Source organism: Hyperoodon ampullatus, assembly GCF_949752795.1.
Source record: "Hyperoodon ampullatus genome assembly, chromosome: X".
NCBI classification, from domain to species: Eukaryota; Metazoa; Chordata; class Mammalia; order Artiodactyla; family Ziphiidae; genus Hyperoodon; species Hyperoodon ampullatus.
Genome location: NC_136913.1, coordinates 73,686,575 through 73,711,771, shown reverse-complemented (window position 1 = coordinate 73,711,771; position 25,197 = coordinate 73,686,575). Strand labels below are relative to the sequence as shown.

The 25,197-nt window shown below is 34.0% G+C and overlaps 1 protein-coding gene across 1 annotated transcript in view; it reads right to left on the bottom strand.

Moving 5' to 3' along the window:
* The window catches only part of DACH2 (dachshund family transcription factor 2), a gene marked incomplete at both ends in the record, with an annotated part of 663,098 nt that overhangs the window by 267,477 nt on the left and 370,424 nt on the right, over positions 1–25,197 (bottom strand). The window contains one exon of the mRNA XM_079727906.1: positions 5,650–5,781. Within this exon, the coding sequence (XP_079584032.1) occupies positions 5,650–5,781 (132 nt within the window). The remainder of the gene's footprint in view (positions 1–5,649; positions 5,782–25,197) is intronic.

The window sequence follows — 25,197 nt, the reverse complement described above, 5'->3', positions numbered from 1 at the left end:
AACTTTCTGTGTCTCTATGAAATTATGTGAAACAGTACCTATCCTGATCTCGAAGGCATGTCCTTGTGTGGGAACACCCCTATGCAGTCTGTGTGTGCCCTGTGGCTTTGGTTAGAGAGCTGGATCTGAAGTGAGCACAGGCTGTGTCTTCCCCTTGGATGTCCAGCCACCACCTTCATTGGTAAGACTGGATTTGGAGAGGCTAGAGCCAGAACCAGCTGTGAGTCAGGGCATCTCCTAGGCTCAGTGGCCACTACCACTTTAAGGGCTGGGGCTGGGGCAGGGACCAAGGGGTTTGTAGCATGAGCCCCGAGGTAGATTTTTTTTTGTCTCCAGGTTTTGATGTTAGTCTCTTTCTACATTGGGGTCATGACTGGGGCCTGAGGGCTTGGTGTTGCACTTTTGTGCTGGCTTAACTTTTTCCTCACCATGTGCACCTTAGTTAGAGACTGGGTTGGAACCAGAGGTTTTGGTGCCACACTCCTGAGCTGGTTTCAGTCCACTGGGAATGACAGTCTCCACCTTGGAACCAATTTTGCTCCCCACAAAAGGGGCAAGGACACACTTGCTAGTAATGGCTGCTTCCACCCTTGTCAGAGACAGGGCCAGGGTCCAAGCCAGCTTCATTCCTTCCAAGTGTGCACTCTCTCATTGGCAATGGCAAGAGAGACTGGAGTAAGAGCCTGGTGCAGGCTTGGGCATACTGGGGTTGTCCTGGCAGGCCAGCCAGAGCCCCAGGAACTTTTCAATCTGTTGTCATCACACTGTGACCAGGAATAAGCAAGCTTCTGCATGGGCTCTTCAAGAGCAGTCTTGGTTTCTTATAGATCTCCAGTAAGCCTCACTGGTTTTCAAACAAGCTAAGGGAGCTCATCTTCCTTGTCAGACGCCATGGCTGGGGTGCCTAATATGTGGCTCATACCCTTCACTCCCCAGAGAGGATCCCAGAGCACATGATATCCTCTTCCTTTTCTGGGTCACCAGCTAGGGATGTGGGACCCAACCAGATCACTTCTCCTCCCTTCCTGCTAGACTCTGCATGGATCTCTCTTTACAGCCTTGGTTGCAGAAAAGCCATTCTGCCAATCTCCAGCTCATATTCAGAAAGTGCTGTTCCACATGTAGTTGTATTCTTGATGTGCTCGTGAGGGCAAGTGAGCTCAGTGTCCTCCTACTCTGCCATCTTAACATATTGTATATTGATTTTGTATACTGCATCTTTACTGAATTCATTTTTTAGTTCTAATTATTTTATTGTCGTTGTTGAGTTTTCTACATATATGATCATATCATCTGCAAATAGAAATAACTTTACTTCTTCCTTTCAGATTTGGGTGCTTTTTAAACTCTTTTTACTTACCTAATTGCTCTGGCTAGGACTTCCAGTAATATGTTGAGCAGGTGTTGAAAATGGGAATCCTTGTTTTGTACCAGAACATAGAGGGAAAGTTTTATGTTTTTCTCCATTGATTATGATGTTAGCTGTGGGCTTTTCATATATGGTCTATAAGCTGTGAGTTAATTTTCTTTTACACCTTTTCATTGAGTTTTAATCATAAGTGGATGTTGAACTTTGTCAAGTGTTTTTTCTTTGCCCATTAAGATAATCATGTGGTTTTATTCTTTCATTTAATTTTTTTGTATCACACTGATTATTTGCATATGTTAAACCAACATTGCATCCTAGGGATAAATCCCTCTTGGTCATGGTGTATGATCGTTTTAATGTGCTGTTAAAATTGGTTTGCTAGTATTTTATTGAGAATTTATGTCCCTGTACTCATCAGTAATATTCGCCTTTAATTTTTTTCTTGTAGCATCTTTATCTGGAATTATTATCAGTGTAATGCTGAGCTTGTAAAATGAGTTTGGGAGTACTCCCTCCCATTCAATTTTTGGAAGAGTTTGAAAAAGATTGGAGTTAATTTTTTAGACATTGGTAAAATTCACCAGAGAAACCATCTGGAGCTGGGTTATTGTTGGTGGCAGTGGTGGCTTTTTTGTTTTTTGTTTTTGTTTTTGTTTTTTTGGTTGGGAGGTTTTTGATTACTGATTCAACTTCGTTACTAGTAATTGATTTATCCATGTTTCTATTTCCTCTTGATTGAGTTTTGGTAGGTTGTATATTTCTAGGAATTTATCAGTTTCCTCTAGGTTATCCAGTCTGTTCATGTATAATTGTGCTTATTAGTCCTGTGTGATCCTTTATGTTACTGAGGTACCATTTAAATGCCTGCTCTTTTATTCCTGATTTTATTTATCTAAGTCTTCTCTCTTTTATCTTTGTCTAATTAAGGTTTTGTTGATTTTATCTTTTCAAAAAAAAAACAACTTTAGTTGTGTTAATTTTTTTTCTATTGCTTTCTAATCCTCCACTTGATTTATTATTTATTTATTTATTTATTTTAATTTATTTATTATTTCCTTCTGCTAACTTTTGACTTGGTTTGTTCCTTTTCTAGTTCCTTGAGGTGTAAAATTAGATTGTTTATTTGATACTTTGTATTTTTTAAATAGAAACTTCCCTCTTAGTACTACTTTTGCTGCATTCCATAGTTTTGGTATGTTTTATTTTCATTTTTATTTGTCTCCAGATACTTTTTAAATGTTCTTTTGATTTCCTCTCTTGATTTTCCTCAATGGTTGCTCAAGAGAGTATTACTTATTTTCCACATATTTATAATTTTTCCCATTTTCTTGCTGTCATTGACTTCTAGTTTTATTTCACAGTGGTTGGAAAAGATACTTGATATAATTTTAATCTTGGTAAATTTGTCAAGACTTGGTTTGTGACCTAACATGGGATCTATCCAGAAAAATGTTCTCTGTGTGCTTGAAAAGAATGTGTATTCTTCTGCTGTTAGGTAGGAAGTTCTATAAGTTTCTGTTATGTCCATTTGGTTTATAGTGTTGTTCAAGTAAGATTTTTCTTTATTGCTTTTCTGTCTGGATGTTGTTTCCATTATTGTAAGTGGGATATTGAATTTCCCTACTGTTATTGTATTGTTGTCAATTTCTGCCTTCAGATCTGTCAATGTTTTCTTTATACATTTAAGTGTTCTGCTACTGGGTACACATATATTTATAAATGTTATAGCTTCCTATTGAATTAACCCTTTTATAATTATATAATGACCTTCTTTGTTTCTAAAAATAGTTTAAGACTTAAAGTCCATTTTTTTTGATATAACTATAGCCACTTTTACTTTATTTTCATTACCATTTGCATGGTATACCTTTTTCCATCACTTCACTTTCGACCTAATCATATTGCTGGATCTTATTTTTGTTATCCATTCATCCTTTCAGTGCATTTTAATTGGTGAGTTTAATCCATTTACATTTAAAGTCAAGCACAGTGACTACTCTAATTCCATTTCTATAACATCGAGTATAACATACATAGATGGAAACCTACTACTTTCTTTTTTCACAAAGATGGATAACCTGGAGTTAAGTCAGCTTATAGTTAACCAGGAAAATTAACTATTTACTAAGTCAGAAATTAGGTAACCAGTATAGTTCTCAAAATATTTTTGTTGTCTTTTTATAAAGGAACAACATAGAAGTTTTATAGAAAGTCTTTTTCAGAAACTGGTATACCTGAGAAAAACATGACACAAATTATTCCTTGAGATCCTACTAATTTTATTGGTACAAAACATTATTTTTATTTGCAAGTGGCTTCCTGTAAAATGTTGGTCACTTCCAAGACACCAAAAAATTTTAAAGCCAGTATCAGTTAAGAGAGGTGTTAAGACTAGGAAATTGATCATAAGTTTATTACTGTATCCTCATCATAAAAACTTTATTCCAGAGGTTAAATAAAATAAAATTCCTGGGTTTCCCTGGTGGCCCAGTGGTTAAGAATCTTCATGCCAATGCAGGAGGCATGGGTTCGAGCCCTGGTCCAGGAAGATCCCACCTGCCATGGAACAACTAAGGCCATGTGCCACAACTACTGAGCCTGCGCTCTAGAGCCCATGAGCCACACCTACTGAGCCAGCGTGCCACAACTATTGAAGCCCGCATGCCTAGAGCCAGTGCTACACAACAAGAGAAGACACCGCAATGAGAAACCTCCACACTGCAATGAAGAGTAGCCCCCGCTCACCACAACTAGAGAAAGTCCATGTATAGCAATGAAGACACAACACAGCCAAAAATGAACATAAATTTTAAAAAATTCCTGTTGCAAAACAACACTGAAGTGGAGGAAGAATGTGAAAATATTAAACATTTTGGACTTAACCATATATGGGATTGATACTTAGCTCTGCCACTTACTAGCTTTGTGATTATGGGCAAAGCCAAAACACTCTGTTCCTCTGTTTCCCAATCTGAAAAAATTGGAATATTAAAATTTCCCTTTTTTCCAAAAATTTGGTAAGAAATAAATGAGTTAACATGGGAGACAGAAGAGGAATAAATTTGGGGTATGTAATGTACAACATTGTGATTAGCGTTAATGATACTCCATTAAATACTTGAACGTTGCTAAGAGATACAATCTTAAAATGTCTCATTACAGAAAAGAAATGATAATTATGACATGACAGAGGTGTTAGTTAACATGGTTGTGATAATCATATTGTAATGTATAAGTGTATCAAATCAACACTTTGTACACCTCAAACTTATACGATGTAAAACTGAGCATGTTTCCATTTATTCCCCAATGTGAGCACTGGTTGAAGACCATTCTCACTCTATAATTCACCATGAACACTTCAGCTTTAAATGAGTTTATCATACTGATTTGACTCAATAATGTCCCTCTTTAATTCCTCTCTCCTTTTCCCTCCAAAATAAAGACTTACCATGCTTGAAATTCTAGAAGCTGAAAAGAAGAGAGAAAAGGCTGCTACCTATTTGCCTATCACATTATATTGAATTTAACTGCAAATGCAGATTGGAAGCCTGTGGCTCCTAAGACCATCCTAGGTTGCCCCTTATTATTCCCCACTAAAATTACATTTTATTTATTTATTTATCCATTCATGTATGTTGATAGTTATAATCCCACCTACTTCCAAAAGAGATCTCAGGGGTGATCTTATGATCAAGTCAAGGTACAGTTATCACAGGGTCAAGGAAAAAAATCCAGTTACTAAGAAAGGAGGGGACATTCCACTCCACAGGCATCTTTCTCGTCTCCCCTTTTTCCATCTTTTTTTCTTTGCTTCTTCTTGTTCTACATCTTTAGCCCCTGCCAATAATTCCTCAAGTCTCCCAGCACCCTCACGTATCTAAGGAGGTGGTACTCTGGTTTGAAGCAAAGGTGGATTTTTCAGAACTGCATTTCAGTGGCAAATTATTTACAGAAAAATGAAGAAGCCTGAGGTGAAACTGAAGGAGGCAGCTTTTAGCAATCAAAAGGTGCAATAGTTAGCACTATAAAAATTAGAATTTAACCCCACCACAACAAAACAATGGAGATAAATCAATGTTTCCTGAAATGGGATTCTGACCCATAATAGTTTTCTAATTTCAATGTACAAGTTAGAGGTAGTGTTAAGCCTCCTTTTGTACTAACTGCTGATAATCAAAGTATACATATTATTCTCTCCTCTCCCCTCAGCCTTCCTCTCTCCCTGCCCAGAATAAAGCAATGAGAGTCATTTGCTTTGGATTCCTGAAGACACTCACCTGTATTAGAATTAAGATCATCAGGCTCTGATTCGGTCCCATTTTGGCTTCCATTTCCCTGAAGAGTGTTCATAGCCATAAGTTTCATATTCTGCAGCTTCATTGCCTCAGCCATTGCTGCAGCTGTTATACCTAAAAGCAGAACCATTGCTTTTAAAACAGGGACCATTTCTTAATGTGACTGAAGACTGGATACATTTCTTTAACAGGCCTATGCTGCACAGCACAAGCCAAAAGTAAACCCAAGTCTAATTTATGAATAATATCCTTTAACAAAGTAATTTTCAACTCCTGTAATAACTTCTTCTTACAATGGACAGTTTGAAAATCTGAAAAAGCATTATGGGTCTGATTCCCAATTGAAAACAGCACAGAGAAAACAAACAGAATAATGTGAAAATTGTCTGAGAAATTCCAAAACTCTTGCTAATGTGTTCTGGTGTCTATTAAGAGCTCTGGACAGTTGTTTTAGACAGAGCTCACTATGCACTAAAATCCATTTAAAACATTGTCGGAGGAAGCACTCTGAAATGCTAGAAGGAGCGACTTTCTAGTGAATATCCTTGCTGGCACTTCTGCTAAAGAATGGGCTACCTTCCTTACGAGAGTTACCTTAGAAAGAAGAATTAAGGGGAGGAAACACGAAGTAGTCTTTATACCCTTTTACTGGCCTCCTTCTTATATACTGAGGAAACAAATAAATGAAAACATGGCAGGCCACCTCTGAAAGTGTGCCAGCCCTTGTAGTATAATATAATTACATTCTTTTGTATTAATATAATGCAATTTTAAAACTCTATATAATGGTACAAAGAGGTAGGAATAAAAAATCCAAAGATAAAATATGAGTGCATAAGTGTGAAATTCTTCCTCATAGGAAGTCTATATCCAGCAAAACCATAGAAATATATCAGGAAATAGGTACTAAAATAGATCAATCTGTACTCCACCAATGCCCTTCAAAACGTCTAGTGAATTCAACTGAATTATTTTTAAATAGTATTGAAATCCCTAGCCATCTACTGGGGCACTGGTACCACAGGCCAAAAAGAAAAAAAAATCAGGCAGATTTAAAACAGTATTTTAGAATTCAGTGAAATCATTCTCCCCTGCAAATGCAAATCAAAGAAAAGAAGGCATGTATTGGTTGTTGCAAAAGAGTGGAGGTTCCTTAAAAAACTAAAACTAGAACTACCATATGACCCAGCAATCCCATGACTGGGATATATCCTGAGAAAACCATAATTCAAAAAGACACATGCATCCCAATGTTCACTGCAGCACCATTTACAATAGCCAGAACATGGAAGCAACCTAAATGTCCACCAACAGATGAATGGATAAAGAAGATGTGGTACATATATACAGTGAAATATTACTCAGCCATAAAAAAGGAGCGAAATTGGGTCATTTGTAGAGACGTGGATGGACCTAGAGACTGTCATACAGAGTGAAATAAGCCAGAAAGAGAAAAACAAATATCGTATATAAACACATATGTGGAATGGTACAGATGAGTGGTATAGATGAAAATGGTACAAAAGAACCTACTTGCAAAGCAGAAATAGAGACAAAGATGTAGAGAACAAACATGTGGACCAGGGGGGTAAGGAGGGGGTGGGGTGAATTGCGAGATTGGGATTGACATATATACACCACTAGGTATAAAATAGATAACTAAAGAGGACCCGCTGTATAGCACGGGGAACTCTACTCAGTGCTCTGTGGTGACCAAATGGGAAGGAAATCCAAAAAGAAGGGGACATGTGTATACATATGGCTAGTTCACTTTGCTGTGCAGCAGAAGCTAGCACAACATTTTAAAGCAACTATACCCCAATTTAAAAAAAAAGAAAAGAATATATAACTACTATTATTAGCAAAATCTGATTCTAAGGGGCAGAGTGAATCCTTATCAAAGGTGTAAGGGGAAGTAAGTACAGCCTAGAACATCTTACTGTCTATGTTTGGTGGAATCACTGCGGTTCTGCTTTGCCACTCTGCACTTTTTACAATACATGGAAAACACAAAATGAAGCAAACTTTTCACCACACTAGCTTGTCTATGAATCATGGCAAAGAAAGTATCTGAAAGAAAATTGCTTGAATATCTGAAATGATGGTATACATTTGCACATTTCCTAGATAGTCCCAGAGATTTTCTTGCCATATTTGGCATTACTGAATTACAATCGCTCAAATTGGCCAGTCCAAAATCCTAGGGTAACTCTGGGCAGAAAATATGATGGCAATGATTTAAACAAAGGGATCCTGCTTAGGACTGCTAGGGCTGAGCACCCCAAAAATGAAAATGTTTCCAAAATTTATATCAGCTCCCCTGACTAGCAATTCAGAACTGCATCTTGACTCTAATAATTATTGAATTATTAGTTGTTCCATTATTGGTAGTATAAATAGTGGATTTTTGTGAACACTGTATGGATTCTTGCACTGTGAAAAATAAAAGTTGACAAAATATAGACAAGAAATTCCAGGTAAAATGTGTGTCTCACACAATGACACTAAGAATTAATGAGCAAGAGTCCCCTCATATTTTTAATTCATAAAAAATATGCTAAGTTCCAATATCTATGCATTCTTTCAAGCAAATGTTATCTGTATGATATCAGTGAAGAAAAAATCAGTGAGTAAATTCAGAAAGTAACCTTAAGGTGGTAAAGAATCATAATATAATAGCATTACAAAGACATTTAGGAACCATCTAGTTCAATCTCTTCATTTTGAAGATGAGGAAATAGTCTCACAATGACATGTCATAGATAAGTTATTTAGGGGAAAATATGGACCAAAACTCAAGTTTCCTGATGGGATCTAGATGTATTTGTTTAAGTACTGAAGTAGTTCAAACATGAATTAATGACAATCTCTAAACGGATATGATTCCCTTATCACATACAGTCTCATATTATTACTTGTATTTTTATATCTCCTTACATTTGATTTGAAGTTTAGAGGCCTAGCCTCTAATTCATGTTTCATATTGCCTCATGGTCCATATTGCATTGACTTCAAACTTATGAAATCTTAAATCCTATTTGTTGAGTCTTCAGTACAGTATCTGAATATCTATCTTTGGGGAAAACCATAATCAAACACATGGAAAGCAATGGAAAAGACATTATGGTTTATTTGATATTTTATTAGCAATTTATCCTTTTATTCAACTGTTCATTTAAATTCTTAACCTCAGGATGTGGCTCAGTGTAAGAAAGATGGATTTAAAACAGCAAGTTAGCTCCTGGCACCAAGTTCTCAAAATGCAGCCCTGGAATAACACATACAAAGAACAAGCTGATTCAGGAGCTGCTGAGTTAAATTTTACTTGGGAACCAGAATTTCAGCTCACGTTAGACAAGTAGAAAATACTTTAATGAGAATGAAACATGCCTTTAAAAATGAAAATGCTATAATTATAGGTAAATATCTATATAAACATCTAGAAGCATAAAAGTTGTCTTTTTCAGTGACTGAGTTTGAAAATGGTAATTTTTACATTTTGTTCAAATTACATATATTTAACTGATTGAATATAATTTGTCAAGGCAGAGGCTCAGTGTTACTGGGAAAATATTCACCTTTTGCATTTTCTGATACTTGCACATTTACTTCTGTAACCTCAGCACCTTTCATTTTTGTTCACCTACTTTCATAATTGGCTCATGTCTAGTCACTATAATTATTGACCAAGTCATAATGTACAGCCTTTATGATCATTTACATTCACTTCCTAATCTAAAATTCAACATAACAATATGAAAGTGTCCAACATATCATAATTTCATGTGTATGCACATGTGCACACATGTGTGTGTGTGATTGATTATTATTACAGTTGGTAAGTATACAAGCTCCAAATTCAGACTTAGAGTGGTGAAAATAGTTCTTAAGAGTCACAAGAACTTTAATGAATATCTAAACCAACCCCTCCATTTTACAAATGAAAAACTGAATCCTAGAGAGGAAAAGTGAGGGACTTAATACAACACAGACAGTAGAGCTAGGATGAGAACTCATGACATGTACCCTTAGTGCTTTGTCCACTAAATCCCACCTTCTTAATCTTGATTTTAATTTCTTTAAAACTCTCTAAATGGGTTTGAAGAGAGGCATTATAAGTCACTGACCAGAACAAGGGAGAAATCATGTCATATAACTTCTCAGGGCTTCAGGTTACTCAATATGAAAAATGAAGGGGTTGGACTAAGTGGTCTTTGCAGTCCTTTATGAAGCAATAATTCTGACTAGATTTACTTTGTACTGTATAGTTTTGTCAAACTTCTGGTTTTGTATTGATGTTATCCATGCATGCTCTAAAGCAAATTTTTTCTTGCACTCCTTTCTCACTAGTAAACAAGCATTAGACTTATAACTTTATGTGATCTATAGTCCTCAACCTAGAAGTGCAGTGGGAAAAAAAATCCATGGTTCGTAGAAAAATTTCCAGGGGGAAAAAAGTGAATTTGGATTTGCAGCAATGATTGAACAAAAATTAAGGCAATTTTATAGTTTCCTAATTGGTTATACTGTGCCTATCTCTTCATATTAGTTTGAAAGCTTTTCTGTCAAAACTGTGAATAAGTAAATTAACTAAAGGAGAATTATGAGTAATCAAATCTTGAGGTTTACAATTAAACGAAATGGTAAGTCAGTTCACTGCAACATGGTTTTATATTTTAAAAATAGCATTTAATTAAATTAATGAAGCGTTGCATTAATAATATCCCTCCAAAAATGAAAAGCAGTTTAGAACAAAATTCCAGGTTGCCAAGCAACTGTTTATTTTCCTGTAGACCCTTCTGAAAATGCATAAAAGGCATTTTTAAATGCCTTTGAAAGTCTAATAATCTCTTCAAATGTTCCAATTATATCTAATGTTAAAAGATTAAAAGCAAGAAAGAAACACCCTATTGAACCTATACCAACATCTTCCAAATTATTTTCCATATGCCTGCTTGTTTCATAAAATGTCAAAAGAGAATTGTTTAAATAAAAAAGGGAAGGTGAGGGAGTTCCATGACCAACTGAGAAAACTGGGTTGAAAATAACAAACTTCATATAGCACTTATCATATGTCACACACTGTTGTAAGTTCTTTACATATTTATTTATTTAATATTCACAAAAACCTTCAGAGGGAAGTACCATCACTATTTCCATTTTTCAGATAAGGAAACAATCACAGAAGCTGAAAAACATGTCTAATGTCACATAGCTAATAAACCTTGAAGTTGGGGTTTAAACTCAGGCACATTGGCTCCAGGCTTCTTTAATGCAGGTAGTTTCAAAGCTTATAATATGCTAATATTTATTGTGATTTTCCAAAAGAGGCAGAAAGCACACTACATTTTCTAAACATTTTGAATAATGAAACTCATTTTCATGGAATACCTATTCAATATATATTGATATATATCAGGAATTTTCACAGTTTACACAAAGCTAATTACTATCTTGTTGAGTAATCATCAGTTATACTTGACTTTGGTGATATCCTTTTAAATTAGAAATGTTCCAGGTTTTTAAACATAATCACTGACAATTATTAATTATGTTGTTGGTACCATTCAATAGACCATTTCTTATTTATGAAAATTTGAGCTATGAAAATTCTTCTAATGGTACGTACAACTTCTTGTAGGTTATACACGTCCCTAGGTACCTTATTAGAGCATTTTTGTAGAGTATTATAGAGTAGACATGTCAAGATAATTTCTAATGCCTTGCAGCCCTGACCTCCCATTGGTCTGATTTTCAAACCAGCAATGGCACACCCAGCAAATCCCATCGTAAGTCTAGGAGAGGGTATGCATTAGATATAGATTAAGGGTGACAAAACACCTCAAATTTCTGACATTAGGACAAGAGTAGCTGTCCCCATAACTAGTTAGCTCAAGAAGGCAGGAAGCTAAGAACTGTTGCAGCAGTCTCCTTCCAGAGCCCTTCCATCCTCAAGTGCAGGATTTCTTCAAATAGACCATCCCACCAGATAAGAAACCTACCTACCAGTCTATGAAATATGGTCTCTCAGATACCTATCAAATTCAATAAGCCAGATAAATACTTAAAAGCTAACAGTTTATATACCAAAATGAGTTTGAATACTGTTTCACTAGTCAACTTATTTTACTTTTTCTACTTAGTCTCAAAGAGATTTTTGACACTTTATAAAACATATTTAGGTGTTAGCTTCAGTAGCTCATATGCTAAAATTAGAACAAAACAGAGAAAATTACCATGGCCCCTGCACAAGGATAAAATGCAAGTTTGTGGAATGCTCCACATTTTTGGTGATAGTTACACAACAGTGTGAATGTATTGTACTAAATACCACTGAACAGTATTGTTAAAATTGTAAATTTTATGCTATGTGTATTTTATCCGAGCAAAAGAAAACATATTTGGTCAAGTCAGTGATCTCTTATGTATCAAAACTGATAACAAGGATATAAAAGAAGAAAAAGATTATTAATTCTGGCATACTACCAAATTTGTGGCTATTTTTCTCCCATAGTTGCTCAAAGAAAGTATTTAAGTTTCAGTTTAAGCATGTTAACCAAAATTAATTTCTATTTTGAAATGTGCTTGACTCTATGGTGCCAATAAAATATATATTATACAATAAAATATATAATATCTGAACTATAACTTTAATTTATAGAAACAGACAGCCACAGAAAAAAAGTCACATTCTTAGAAGAAAGCTGAAAAACAAATAGTGATCCATTAGCTCAATTTAATTTTGAGTAGCAAATCAATAATAACAGTAATCAACTGAAGTGAGGCCTACATTTAGATGATTTGGTATTGCTCTGCAGCAGGTATCACCAATTAATAGAAATGAGCAAGATTAGCATTTACAGAATTAATAGGAGAGAAAGAGAAACAAACTTAGCCAAGTTCAAATTTATAACAAAAGTCATTTGCCTTCAGATACATTCCAGATTGAAAAGGAAATTCAGTTTACTAAATGTATTTTTGAAATATGCATTTCAGGAAATCAGAAGATGTTTAGGAAGATATAGTTTAAGACTTCTCACTAAGGATATTAATATAAAAAAGTGATCAGTGATTTTTGTGGAATTTCATTTTCTCTACATGATTTGTTCTGCTCACTGCAGCTATAAGACTTGAATTCCTGCTGCTTTTTGGAAAGCCAGTTTTGCCTGTGTGGAAAACCAGCAATACATTTCAGAATTAGATTAAATAAAATATATTTTTTAGAAGGCAAATTCAGGAGGAAAACTTCCTACCCATTTTCCTTTAGAAATAAAATAAATAGGAACTTAGCCTCAAATTACAAATTTATTTTGGTCTAAAATTAAGCTTCAGTGCTAACTTCTGTGTAGCAGCTAATGACAATTCAAATGTATTTTGTGTTCATTAAAAGATATTAAACTGCCACTATAAGAATATTAAACACTGATAACAAACCACCTTCCAGAAAGGTAATTGGCTTCTTGAAGATCACTGCCACTCATGGCTTGTAAGTAGTTGGTTTTCCCTTGTATCTGCCATAAGTGCCAGAGAATCAACTGTGCAATGGATTCTCCACTCTTCTAGATAGTAGTTCTCAAACATTGCCATGGTCTGTTGCCCATAGAGCTACTAAAATGATTCTTTGTTATTTGTATTCAACATTATGACATTTGCATCCTAAATATTTATATACTACTTATATAAAAACCAAAAAAATCCAGCAAAACATCTTGAAACGTTGATTGGTCAGAAAACCCTGCATTTTAAGATAATCTGCATATTTATGATAATCAAGGTGTAATATATAACATCAGGAAAGACCTGAGAAAATTGCAAGAAGAGTGCTTGTGTGGCCCAAATTATGATGTAAAAAATACTGTATGAGGAATCAGAAGGTCTGGATATTAAATCTGGACTTACCTATAGTTAGTTATATGCCTGAGTCACTTTACACTCTCTTAGAATCAATATTATTTTCTTAAAAATGAGGTTCATGGAAGCAGCCATGATGTCCTTCAATGGGTAAATGGATAAATAAAATGTGGTACATCCAGGCGATGGAATATTATTTAGCGCTAAAAACAAATGAGTTAGCAAGTCATGAAAATACATGGAGGAACCTTAAATGCATATCACTAAGTGAAAGAAGCCAGTCCTAAAGGCTACATACTGTATGATTCCAACTCTGTGACTTTCTGAAAAAGGCAAAATTACTGAAACAATAAAAATATCAGTGGTTGTCAGAGATGGAGCCAGGGTGGGAGGCAGGGGCCAGGGACAAACAGGGAGAGCACGGAATTTTTAAGGCACTGAAAATACTGTGTAACATCATAATGATGCATATATGTCATTATACATTTGTCCAAACCCACAGAATGCATGACACCAAGAATGAACTCTAAGGTATACTATAGACTTCGGATTATAATGTTGGGTCAATGTAGGTTCATCCTTAGTAACAAATGTACCATTCTGCTGAGTGATATTGATAATAGGGGAGACTATACATTTGTGGATGTAGGGGGTTTATGGGAAATCTCTATACCTTCCTCTCAACTTTATTATAAACCTAAAACTGCTCTAAAAATAGTGTCCTTAAAAATATGAGGTTCAATCCACCATTAACTTTCAATGAGTCTACATGGAATAATTACTTCCAAGATAACAATTTATTGACTTGTCATATATTAATTTTATATGTTAATCATGTCTCCCCTATCTAGGCTGCAAGCTCCTTACTTGAAGAAACTACGTATTATTCTTTTTTTATATTATTCTTAACTTTTTGTATTCCTTGGTGCCTGACATAGTAGTGGGTAGTTGGTGGTGCCCAGTGAATGACTGCAGAATAACCAATGGGTATTGTGAGGGACACTGCCAGAAGGAAGAAAAAGGTCTACTTTACTTGCCCAACGCTAGTAATTGTGCATGGTTTTCTAGTAGTAGGACTATTTTGCATTCTCTCCACAATCACATTCTGCCTGACCTTCCTGCCAAGACATGACAACAAACATAAGAAGTGGGGAAAGAGATGGTTCACTCAAACACTGGAACTGCCAATAGGTCTGTGTTTGTTTTACTCTTTCACTGTCTGATGGTGCCATTCTTTATCATCAGCTTATGCTTATGCTTACTGAAGAAGTATATGTCAAGAATCTGTTTTAGAAGGAAAAGCAATGTGCTATATTAAAAATAATTATGTGAAAAATTTTGCAACAGAATTAATCTTATTTGCAATTTAAGGAGCACATGAAGTTAACCATAGGTGTATTGATGCAAACGTATGAATAAATGAATGGTCACATCTCAGAGGCTTCCATTTGTATAATATTTTAATAAATGTGAATGCTAATTCTTTTAAATCTAAAACTTTAAAGAGATTAATTCTAAAACTCTGGAGAAATATAGACAAAAGAAGAAAGTCTAAATTATGCCCACTATGATAATAATATTCAATTGTATGTATATGTTCCTACATGTTTTGAAATATAAATATATTGATAACTATGCCTCTATTATCTATCAGAATGTATAATTACTTGGAGCTACCTGAAACAACAAACAACAATATGAACATTTGCTATATGAGTTACAAGGCACAGTAAATAGGTACCGTGAGAACCTGGCTTTTATTTTTGAATCTTCAAAGGACACAAGGTATCTTGCAAGATTATTTTTCAAAGTTTACGTTACTTTGCTTCATAAAATGCAGTGTGATAACTCAAGACCTTTGTCATTTTTGAAACATACCAGTCCATTACATTTTTAATAACCAAGTATAATAAAAGATTTTGATATTCTTATTTCCATATTAAAAATACACTCTCTAAATTTCTAAGACCAGAAAAAACTGGCTGTCAGAGTGTTCACATGGCTAAGCATTCTTCCACAACATATGAAGTTTTACTTTAAATTGAGCTGCCTTTCTTCTGAGAGCAGTATCATTGCCAAGATGGGCAGGGTTTAGGGAATTATGAGGTATTTCCATACAATACTAAAAAAAATCCAGTGGGCATGATTTTCCCCTAAAATTTCTGTGGAGAATATTATCCTCAGTTAAGATACTAAGGTGACATAGTTGAACTACGAGCATACAATATTTCATTATAGCCCAATAGAACAAATAGTTACAAAGGAGAATTCTGACTCCTATCCATCCTGCTCAGAAGCATCTTTATCTGATCATTCACGAGTTATGACATGAGTTAGTTAGTGCTTGGGTGACAGAAAAATAATTTGAAATTAAAAAACTAGGCCAGATCATTAATAGAGGGGACACACACACACACACACACAAGCATGCACACACAATAAAAATGATTCTTCACAGAGCTGGGGGCTAATGAATGACTTATAAGGTGGCACATACTTTCTGGTTTCCCGAATTCCATAACAGTCCTATTAACAATAAATTCAGAGAGAGATACAAACCATTTTTTCTGCTTCAACCAATAGCTTGATGTTGCTAAAGGGGGACACTAACTCAAAGGGATCAAATGAAATAGAAGCCCTAAAGAAATGTGTCTCTTTTCTAACCATTTTTTAAGACAGAATTCCAAACATTTTGGTAATAATGTCTGACCTCAAAACTGCTATAGCTAGAGATAAACAAACACACACAGCTGGGAGATAGATGCAGACAGATCAGTCCAGCAAAATGTTAGGAACACTACACCATGTTGATGATGAGACAAGGAACTCCATCTTTTGCGGCTTGTAAATTTCCATGGCTTTTGTTCCTGTGAATAAGATACTATGTCCGGAACCAATAAATAAGAACAGAATCATCATCCCAGATTCCAGCTCTCCAAACTATGTTCTATTTATTCCCTTTCATTTCAATGTATTTGTGCCTTTTTCTTTCTTATCCTCCTAGGTCTCTGATATTTTTGGAAGACCGTGTTTCCATTAAGAGTGTAGTAATTTGTGCGAACAGATTGTCATAAATAATGGCTTTCTCTAGTTAAAGGTATCATTTCAACATGATCTATATCACTATTCTTCCTGTTGGTGATCCTAGTAATGAAGCCCCTTCAACACTGTCAAATTAAACAACTTTTTAACAAGTTATTACTCTCTACGTTTGTAAGGAACAGAGCCTTAGTCTAGTTATATGTGCTGTTTTGTTTTTTTGTTTGTTTTGTTTTGGTTTTTTTGCCTTATATCTCAGGAAGACTGATACATTAAAAAAAAAAGGTTTCCTTTGGCTGGTTGCAATTGAATTGAGAGCATAGGAACTTCAAAACGTTCCGCATGAAATAATCAGATTTTATAGACAAAGTGCATTTTACTTTTTAGTTAGTATTCCTGTTACCAGTAATTTCAAACACAGCAAATTTTAAACGACATTTCTACAAACTCATACATTATGAATCTAAAAGGGGTATCTTGATTCTGTAAAATGAACTAAGAATTTCACAATCACTTTTTTATAGGTCTACAATCCTTCTTAGCTAGATTACTTAAAGAACTTCCTAAGTAATCTTCCAGGCTCTAATTCTCCCCCACCTCCAGTACATCCCATAATCTCTTACTTCTCAGTAATGTTTTCTTAAATAGCATTATTTTCACATTACTCACCCACATAAAAAAAATTTTAGTGGTCCACCACTTCTTATAGAATAAAGTCCAGAGCTCTTAATCTGGTATTTACAACCTCACACAATCTGCTCCCACCCAACTCTACAGGTAAAGCTCCACTTTTTTTCCATCATATACTGCACACTCTAACCAGACTGAACACTCTGTTGCTCATACAAAACCAGTACTAGCTCATCTTCACACCTCTGTAGGTTGTCTCTTTTGTCTGGAATGCTTTTATTCTTGTCTTGACAGCTGCAGCCTAAACAATCTTTAAGGCACAACTTAAATGCCATCAACTACAAAAAGCTTTAATTCTTATAATTGGAAATAATCTTCTTCTTTGAACATTCCCACAGTACTTTATATAGACACATTTATATAAACATATTTGTTACTTTCTGCCTTATTATGATTATATCACTTTCCCACCTAAAAAGAAGGTTGTGAAGGCTACTTCAGGGCATTATGTCTTACTCAGTTTTGTACTCATAGCAGGATATAGAATGTTGCCTTGCTGTAGGCAGTACTTAATAAATGTATGTCTAATGAATTTACCATTATGTAGAAAAAGGTTTAGAAAAGGTGTTATAAAGATCTTCAATACTCAGAATGTAGTCATACATACGGGTAAACAGTACTCACACACACATACATACACTGACATCAAACACCACTTTTTTCTGTTTAATTCAAATAATCACCATGTGCTGTCATGTCTCTTTTGTCTTTTATATGTCGTGGAAATTTCCTTATAGTTTACTTAATATATGAAAGAAAGAATGAGAAGTACATAATCCTTCCTAGTGATTTTAAGATATTTTTAAAACAAAGTTTTTATTTAACAAAATCTGTGGAGAAAAAGTATTCTCCTCTGATTAGTCATGTAGTAGCTATGACTGGTGAGGAGAAAATTACATTACAAATGAGCAGCTACCTGTTATCAAATTACAAGGCATTTTCATCAAAGGACCTAAAAAGGCAGCAGACTGACCAGTTAACATGTTTCTACTAACCTGGGGGAATTTTTTTCCAGTTAATAGCTTCTGAAGAATGCTTCCTTTTGATTCTTGTCTCTGACACAAAAATGATTGTCCCATTTAACCAGTCTTCTATCACATATATCAGAGAATCCTATTTACTCACACACTACTGGAACATTAAAACACAATAGAGTGATTGTCTCTAGAAGAAAAATTTAAAGATTGACATTTCTTTTACCCCAAAAGGGGGTTGAGATCAAAAGGTAACTTTAATAGATGTTTGACTAAGGTCATACTCCCAGGAAATGGAACACTGAAGATGAAAGAAAAGAAATAGGTTTGGCTTTTGATCTCAGCCAAATCCATTTGGCATTGTTTCGCTTTTATATAATACTTCAGTTTTAGGTGATATCATGACTGAAATGAATTGGCTTTCTTCTTGAGGATTTAATAGCTCTGTATTACTTTAGCATTTAGCAAAGTTTAGTAAAAGAGATTCCTACTTTGTTTGCTAGTATTAAAATAATAGTGGAAAACACATTTTCTTCATCTATAAGTGCCACTATCAAATGATATTCATGATATATTTTCAAAAAACATAAAAGGGAACTCAAAACCCAAAAGTTTCCTATGAAATGCTCTTCAAAGAAAAGCATCATTGAAGCCACCACAGATTTGTAAATAGCAAAGAGCCTTCTTAATTTTAAGTACACTTGAATGTACATTTTCCATGAGCTGGAAGAGTTTTATTGTTACTTTGTAGCTCATCATTGGACAATGCCAACGTAAAAGAAGAACAAAAAGCTAAGCTCACTACTATATGCCAGGCACCATGTAGGAACATTATATACATTATCTTATTTAATCTTCAAAACCACCCTATGAAAATTCAAGGACTATTATGCCGATAATACAAATGAGGAAAGTGAGAGTAGAAGAAACTAATTAGCTCTGTAAGATCATATAGTGAATAAGTAATAAGGCAGAGCTTTGAACCAAGCTTTATCTAACTCCAAAGTTCTATCATTTCCATGCTGCTCTTTAATTATTAAAATGCTAGAAAAAAAGAGTTATTTTTCTTAGTTCCATGAATCAATGATTCTTAAAACTACAATAATTTAATAGACTTATATATACAATACAGGCCATTATTTGAGATGTGGGGATGAGTTATACTATTTAATTTATCAAGCACTTGTCTAGATAATGCATGCCTCCCCAAATTAACTTTTGTCAAAACCTTACAGATTATCAGCCTGAAAGTTTAGGATATTGTGTTTATTTCTTGAGTAATCCTAATAATTGTCTTAATGTGCCACTTCTCTTAGCAGGTGCAAGCTGTCTCTAAGTATCTACATCTTGTAATGCTTTAAAAAAAAAAAGAATAAGAGATTTCTAAGTGACAGCTTCCCATCATCTATCAAAAGACTTTACCCAGTGGATTTTTTTTAAGACAAGGATCACCACAAAGATCAGTGACTCTAAAGAGAAGCTTGAGTTTCCAAATTAATATTGAATAGATTAGCAAATGATTTTAGAAGGGAAAACAAAAGTGAAAGGAAACATCTTATACAACAGCCTCTTTTCAACAGATCTTAAACTTTTCAACTTTATTAAAAGAAAGACCCATAGTTCCTATGTCACACTAGCCTCTAAAAAGGTGGATGTCAATCAAAAAGATTAAGGACTCTCTGTACTGAAAACTGACAGCTAACCAGAATTGGAGGTCTCTGTAAATCTACTTGTCTTTGAAAAACATGGGGTAGATTAGGATACCCTCTTTCTCTCCTTTCTTTTATTTTCTTTCTTTGCTTGTCAAAAGATTATTCAGTGCCATTTCTTCCTCTCCTGCACTGTCCCACTCCTCAGTCCTCTACCCTAGCACTTTCACAGTCTGTCTCGATCACAAACATAAAGCACAGTAGAGAAAATAGCAAAAGAACTTTCTAACTGTTCTCTGGAACAAATCAAAATATAAACATCCTGAGGATAGAAGGCTCAGATTAAAATACTTTTGAGACTCAGATTTTACAATATGTTTGGCATTCTAGTTTCAAAAGAAAAACAGACCAATATGTCAGGGGATCATTGAGGGTTTTTTTCAATCCTTCAAGGTAAAAAGCTCTAGTAGGAGGAAGCATGTAAAAGACAGAAAGCATACAATTAACATTTAGTGGTTATCTTCTCTGATGCCTTTTTTTATGTGAATGATGGTAAGGAAGCTAGGGAAGGGTGCTATCCATGTTGCCCATGGAGAAGGAAGAATTATTCTCCATATTTCAAAACAATTAGCCAACTCTAATCCTGAAAGCGACAGGGAACAAAGCACAAGTGACAGTCTCAGCAGTTACTTGATTGATGAGAAGAGGCCATTCAATTTCATGTCCTTTGTCTATGTACAACTTTAAAGGTAACTAGATTTTCCATTTTAAAATTTATGACCATAAAGGAACAGTTAACAGTTGACTGGAATGATTTTACCTTTAGTGCCGAAGGGTAGAGGTGGGAGAAGGGGAAATGGAACATTTCAATCACTGAAGATCTAAATAACGGAAAATTCAACCACTTTAATTCTATGGATATTTGATTGAATAAGTTTGAAAAGTCATCCTTCAAACAATCATGGTTGTTTCCATTATAAGAGTTAAAATTTGCAACCTACGTAAAGCAGTCAGTGAATTAAAAAAAAAACATATTTTACTTTTGTTGCAATTTTTCTCAATAAAAAAACTAGTCATTAGAAAGCTAGCTACACATATCAAATATTGAAATAAGTTCATTTGAGTTTAAAATATTTCTTAATGTTAAAATTATGATAAAAATTTGTGACTAGTAAAAACATTTTTATCTTTTTGACGGACATTTAATTGGAATATTTTATATTTTAGTTGCTAGAGCCTTAACAAATAGAACACTATTTCTCCTCACGTCTACCTTCCAACTGCATTGCAATTTCTCTGTTTATAATGAATTGGTATTGTATTTAATGCATGCCTCCATTAGCAGAACTCTAAACATTTTCCATTTTTAAATGTGATTAAACCATCAGAGTGATTGTAATACATTTAATGGTACAGTGACTAAGGCAAAACACTGTATTATCAGTCCAAGCACAACTGATACTGTGTCTTTCTGTTCATTCAGTAATTCACTCGCACAGTTCCTGTGAGGAAAAATGATAGGTGGGTATTATGCAGCATCTCAAATCCTGAGGACCATGTTTTATTTAATAGCAATGTCAGTCAGGATCTATGGCTTGAAGAAGTCTCAAGAGTTTATTGTTAATGCCACAGAGAGCATAGGATGATTTTCAAAACAGTTTATTCCTTATAGGTAGATATTCTTGAGGTAAATAGGTTGATGTATTTCACAGGTATTTAGGATACTAGGTTAAAAACCATTTCTCCCATATCCTCGCTTGTCCCTGTTGACTTCAGTAAAAAGAAATTCACACAGAACATTTGCCTGGGAATGATTTTCTGGTTTTCAGGAATATTTGATTAATGTATAGAAAATAAAATATGACATATCTCGATTGCCTGAGTCTAAACCATAGTATTCAATTACAACAGACATTGCTTTTTCAAAGGAAATTTTTACATAGAATTATTTTATGCTTTTATGTGGTAGGGTTCCTAAAAGACCTATTCAAACAGGTATTTGACTATTTCAACTTCTCTTCCTTTTTAAAAAAAAATATTTTAGAGATCCTGGTTATACTTGATGATCAAGTTTCTTTCCCAGCATTTACAAATAATTTTCCAGTTAAAGGAAATTCATTTTAGACTATCAGGTATATTTTCATAGAAAATTATAAATCGGTATGAATAGCTGCACTGTATGGGAGAAAACACATGACAGAAAGTATGAGATTTAAAAAGCTAGAGCTGAATCTAAGTCATCATGAGAGACGATTCTGTGTACATTAAAAAATGAGCAAATAAATGTTGTAAGTAAAGTATAAAACATGGTAGGTAAGCCAATTCAACTGTGAAATTCCATGTAGCTTATATAAATGAGCAAGTATATACTCTTCTTTCTTCCCAAATCTGCCAAAACATTCAATTTTAAAAGGTGTATTTATTTCCAAATAACTGAAATATAATTGAGAGTTAGACGAAACACAAGGCAGTTAGTTATAAGAAATCTAATGTAAACTATAAAAAGATAAAACTACTTATAAAAAATCTGAAAGAAAATATTGGCTTTTAACTTTGTATATTATGGTCTACCTATGTATTTGTCCATTTAAAAGATCAATACTAATAATAGTTTACATCTATATATAGATTCATAGCTTACATAAAACATTCACATATATAACATTATTTAATCATCAGAAAATTTCTACAAAGTAGTCCAATTTAAGCTTAGCACATTTCAACAAGTATATATATTATGCACTGTATAAGATATATGTATCCATTTTATATCTCTATGATATCAAATATCATAGAGAAAAACAATCAAAACACAGAAAAGTTTTTATAAAATAATGATGCTTTCTTACATTTTCTTTTTTATTCATGATGAACAAAATATAGTAGTACATTTTGCACTGAACCACCAAACACCAAAATAATATTCATTGAGCTCATAAACTGTGTCTGGCAATATGATACCTTTTTAAACATACACTGTCACTGTCTCAATTCATTCTCCAATAATTCCAAAGGAATTGAACGTTGTCTCATTTTTCAGACAGGGAAATTGAAATGCAGACAAGTTAAAATCTTGGCCCATTCATATAACTAAATGATGGTGGAACCAGAATTGAGTGCAAAAGTTTTCACTATGGTCTAATGTTTTAATACACAAGGCTATTTCATGATGCATTGTTCAAAACTGGGCTTTTTAAGTTGAAAAATCCGTATTCTGTTTTGAGAAATAATGTTTTTTATCATACTTATATTTGAGGGTTTTTTATGGTAAAAAAAGGAACTTTTTCTAATAACATTTAGCTACTTTATGTGTGCTTAACATGTACCATATGTAAGTTGACACAAATATTACCAATATATGTAGAAAATAAACTACTAACAATTTTGGTAGAAAATTCTTATGCTAAAACTTTAGGCAATTAAATGGCTGCTATCTCTCTATAAGGTCAATGTAGCATAGAAGAAAGATTATAGGCTCTGTAGGCAGAGAGATTTACATTCAAATACTGTTTTAGTTACTTTGTGGATGTATGATCTTGTGCAAATTCTCAGTATTCTCACTTATAAAATAAAGAAAATGATACTTTACAACTTGTGTGGTTGCTGTGAGGATTAAGATGGATTATGAAAATAAAACATCTGCATACACTGGGCAATCAATAAATATAATAAATATATACACAGAGTATAATTATTGTTAGTAGTAGTCTTTGAAATATGTAGTCTAGTTTCCACCACCAGACCATGGTGATCTGGAGATATGTAAATCCGGTTTCAAATTTCAGCTTTAACACTTTACTTTGTCCAATTCGCTTTACGTGTCAGAACTCCAGTTTCTTCGTATGTAGACAGGGGCAACAATATCCAAACAGTGTTGTGAGTAATAAGCTGAAGACAGGATAGTTTGCCTTATAAAAGATTTCTACTTGCTAATTTTGTCCCAGAAAGACATGAAATATCACTTTAAAGGAGAAAAGAGATAAAAAATGCAGTCGAATTGCTTCAAGAAACTCAAATCTACACTCTGACAGCAATACCTCCAGGTGAAGACACTCTCCTTTTCTGGTTTGTGTTAAGGTCTTTTTCAGAAAGGACTAAAAGGAAAGAGTGACATTAGGCCCTGATGCAGTGCTTTAGAAGCTTTCAAAGTGATCTAATACTGTATGGACTTATTCATTGTGTTCCTCTCCCAAAGAAGGCTTTGCATGGAAAAAGTACAGAATTTTAATAGACATATTGAAGAAACTTTGCTATTCTTTGCCAAATGTTGGGCGAGAACTTGTATCAATGACATAAAAGTAATCTTGTAAATGTTATTTTTCTGTTTTTAGATTTGGGCATCTTAAACTGCTTAACCTCCTAGGTGCAGTTTGCCTTAAATGAAGATATGAATTAACCCACTTTTGTTAACGATTGAGCTGTGTTCCCTCAAAATTTTTTGGCAGTTGGATTTTTAGAATTTTCCTTTAACCACAGTATGCTCCCCCAACCCTTTCTAAGCCCTTTGCTATGACATAAATAGCAGTGGCCTGCTAAAACTAAAAAATATGATGTGAAAGTAGTAGAAAGAACACTGAATACAGAATCAAGGGAATAATGTTAAACTCTAAGCTTCAATTTCCTTACCTATAGAATGGAGATAACATCTTCTCTGCAGATTTATTGTGAGGTGTCAATGAGCTATGAGATATGACAAATACTTTTGTAAACATTAAAGTATTATAGCCAAGATAGGTGTTTTTCTTAAGAATTTTCTGAATAGTCCTAATATCATATTTTTCTTATTTTTTTCTATTTCTTGAATATCATTTTAAGAATCATTTTTCAAAAGTCTGAGTAGAGTATTACAAATAAATTATGTTTCCCATTAATAAGATTGCTTGTTAGAGGTAGAGTTCAAGATTTCCCAAACACTATCAAGTTCCAGCTAAGTTAATGAATCTTAACATGATTATTGTTCAGTACTGATAAATATACACCTACCCATCTAAATCATATAGTCATTTGGTCAAGGAGCCTGGAAAAAAACAATAATCAATATTTTTTTCCAACAGATCAAATTTCTCACTTGAAAAATAAATTTCTTTAAGAAAATTATATTGCTATACTGTAGTTTGTCTTTGAGTAAAATGCTGAACTGTGTAATACAGTAATATTTGTATGGGTCTACAGTAATGTTTTTCAGAAGAGTCAACATTAGTTTATACCAGAAAGTATATTATGCACTTCTTTATGAGTATATGAGGATTATGTAGAAATAGCCTGAATAATGTTCTATGAAATAGATCTTAAGTATGAAAATAGAAGAACCTGCGCAACCTGCTGGA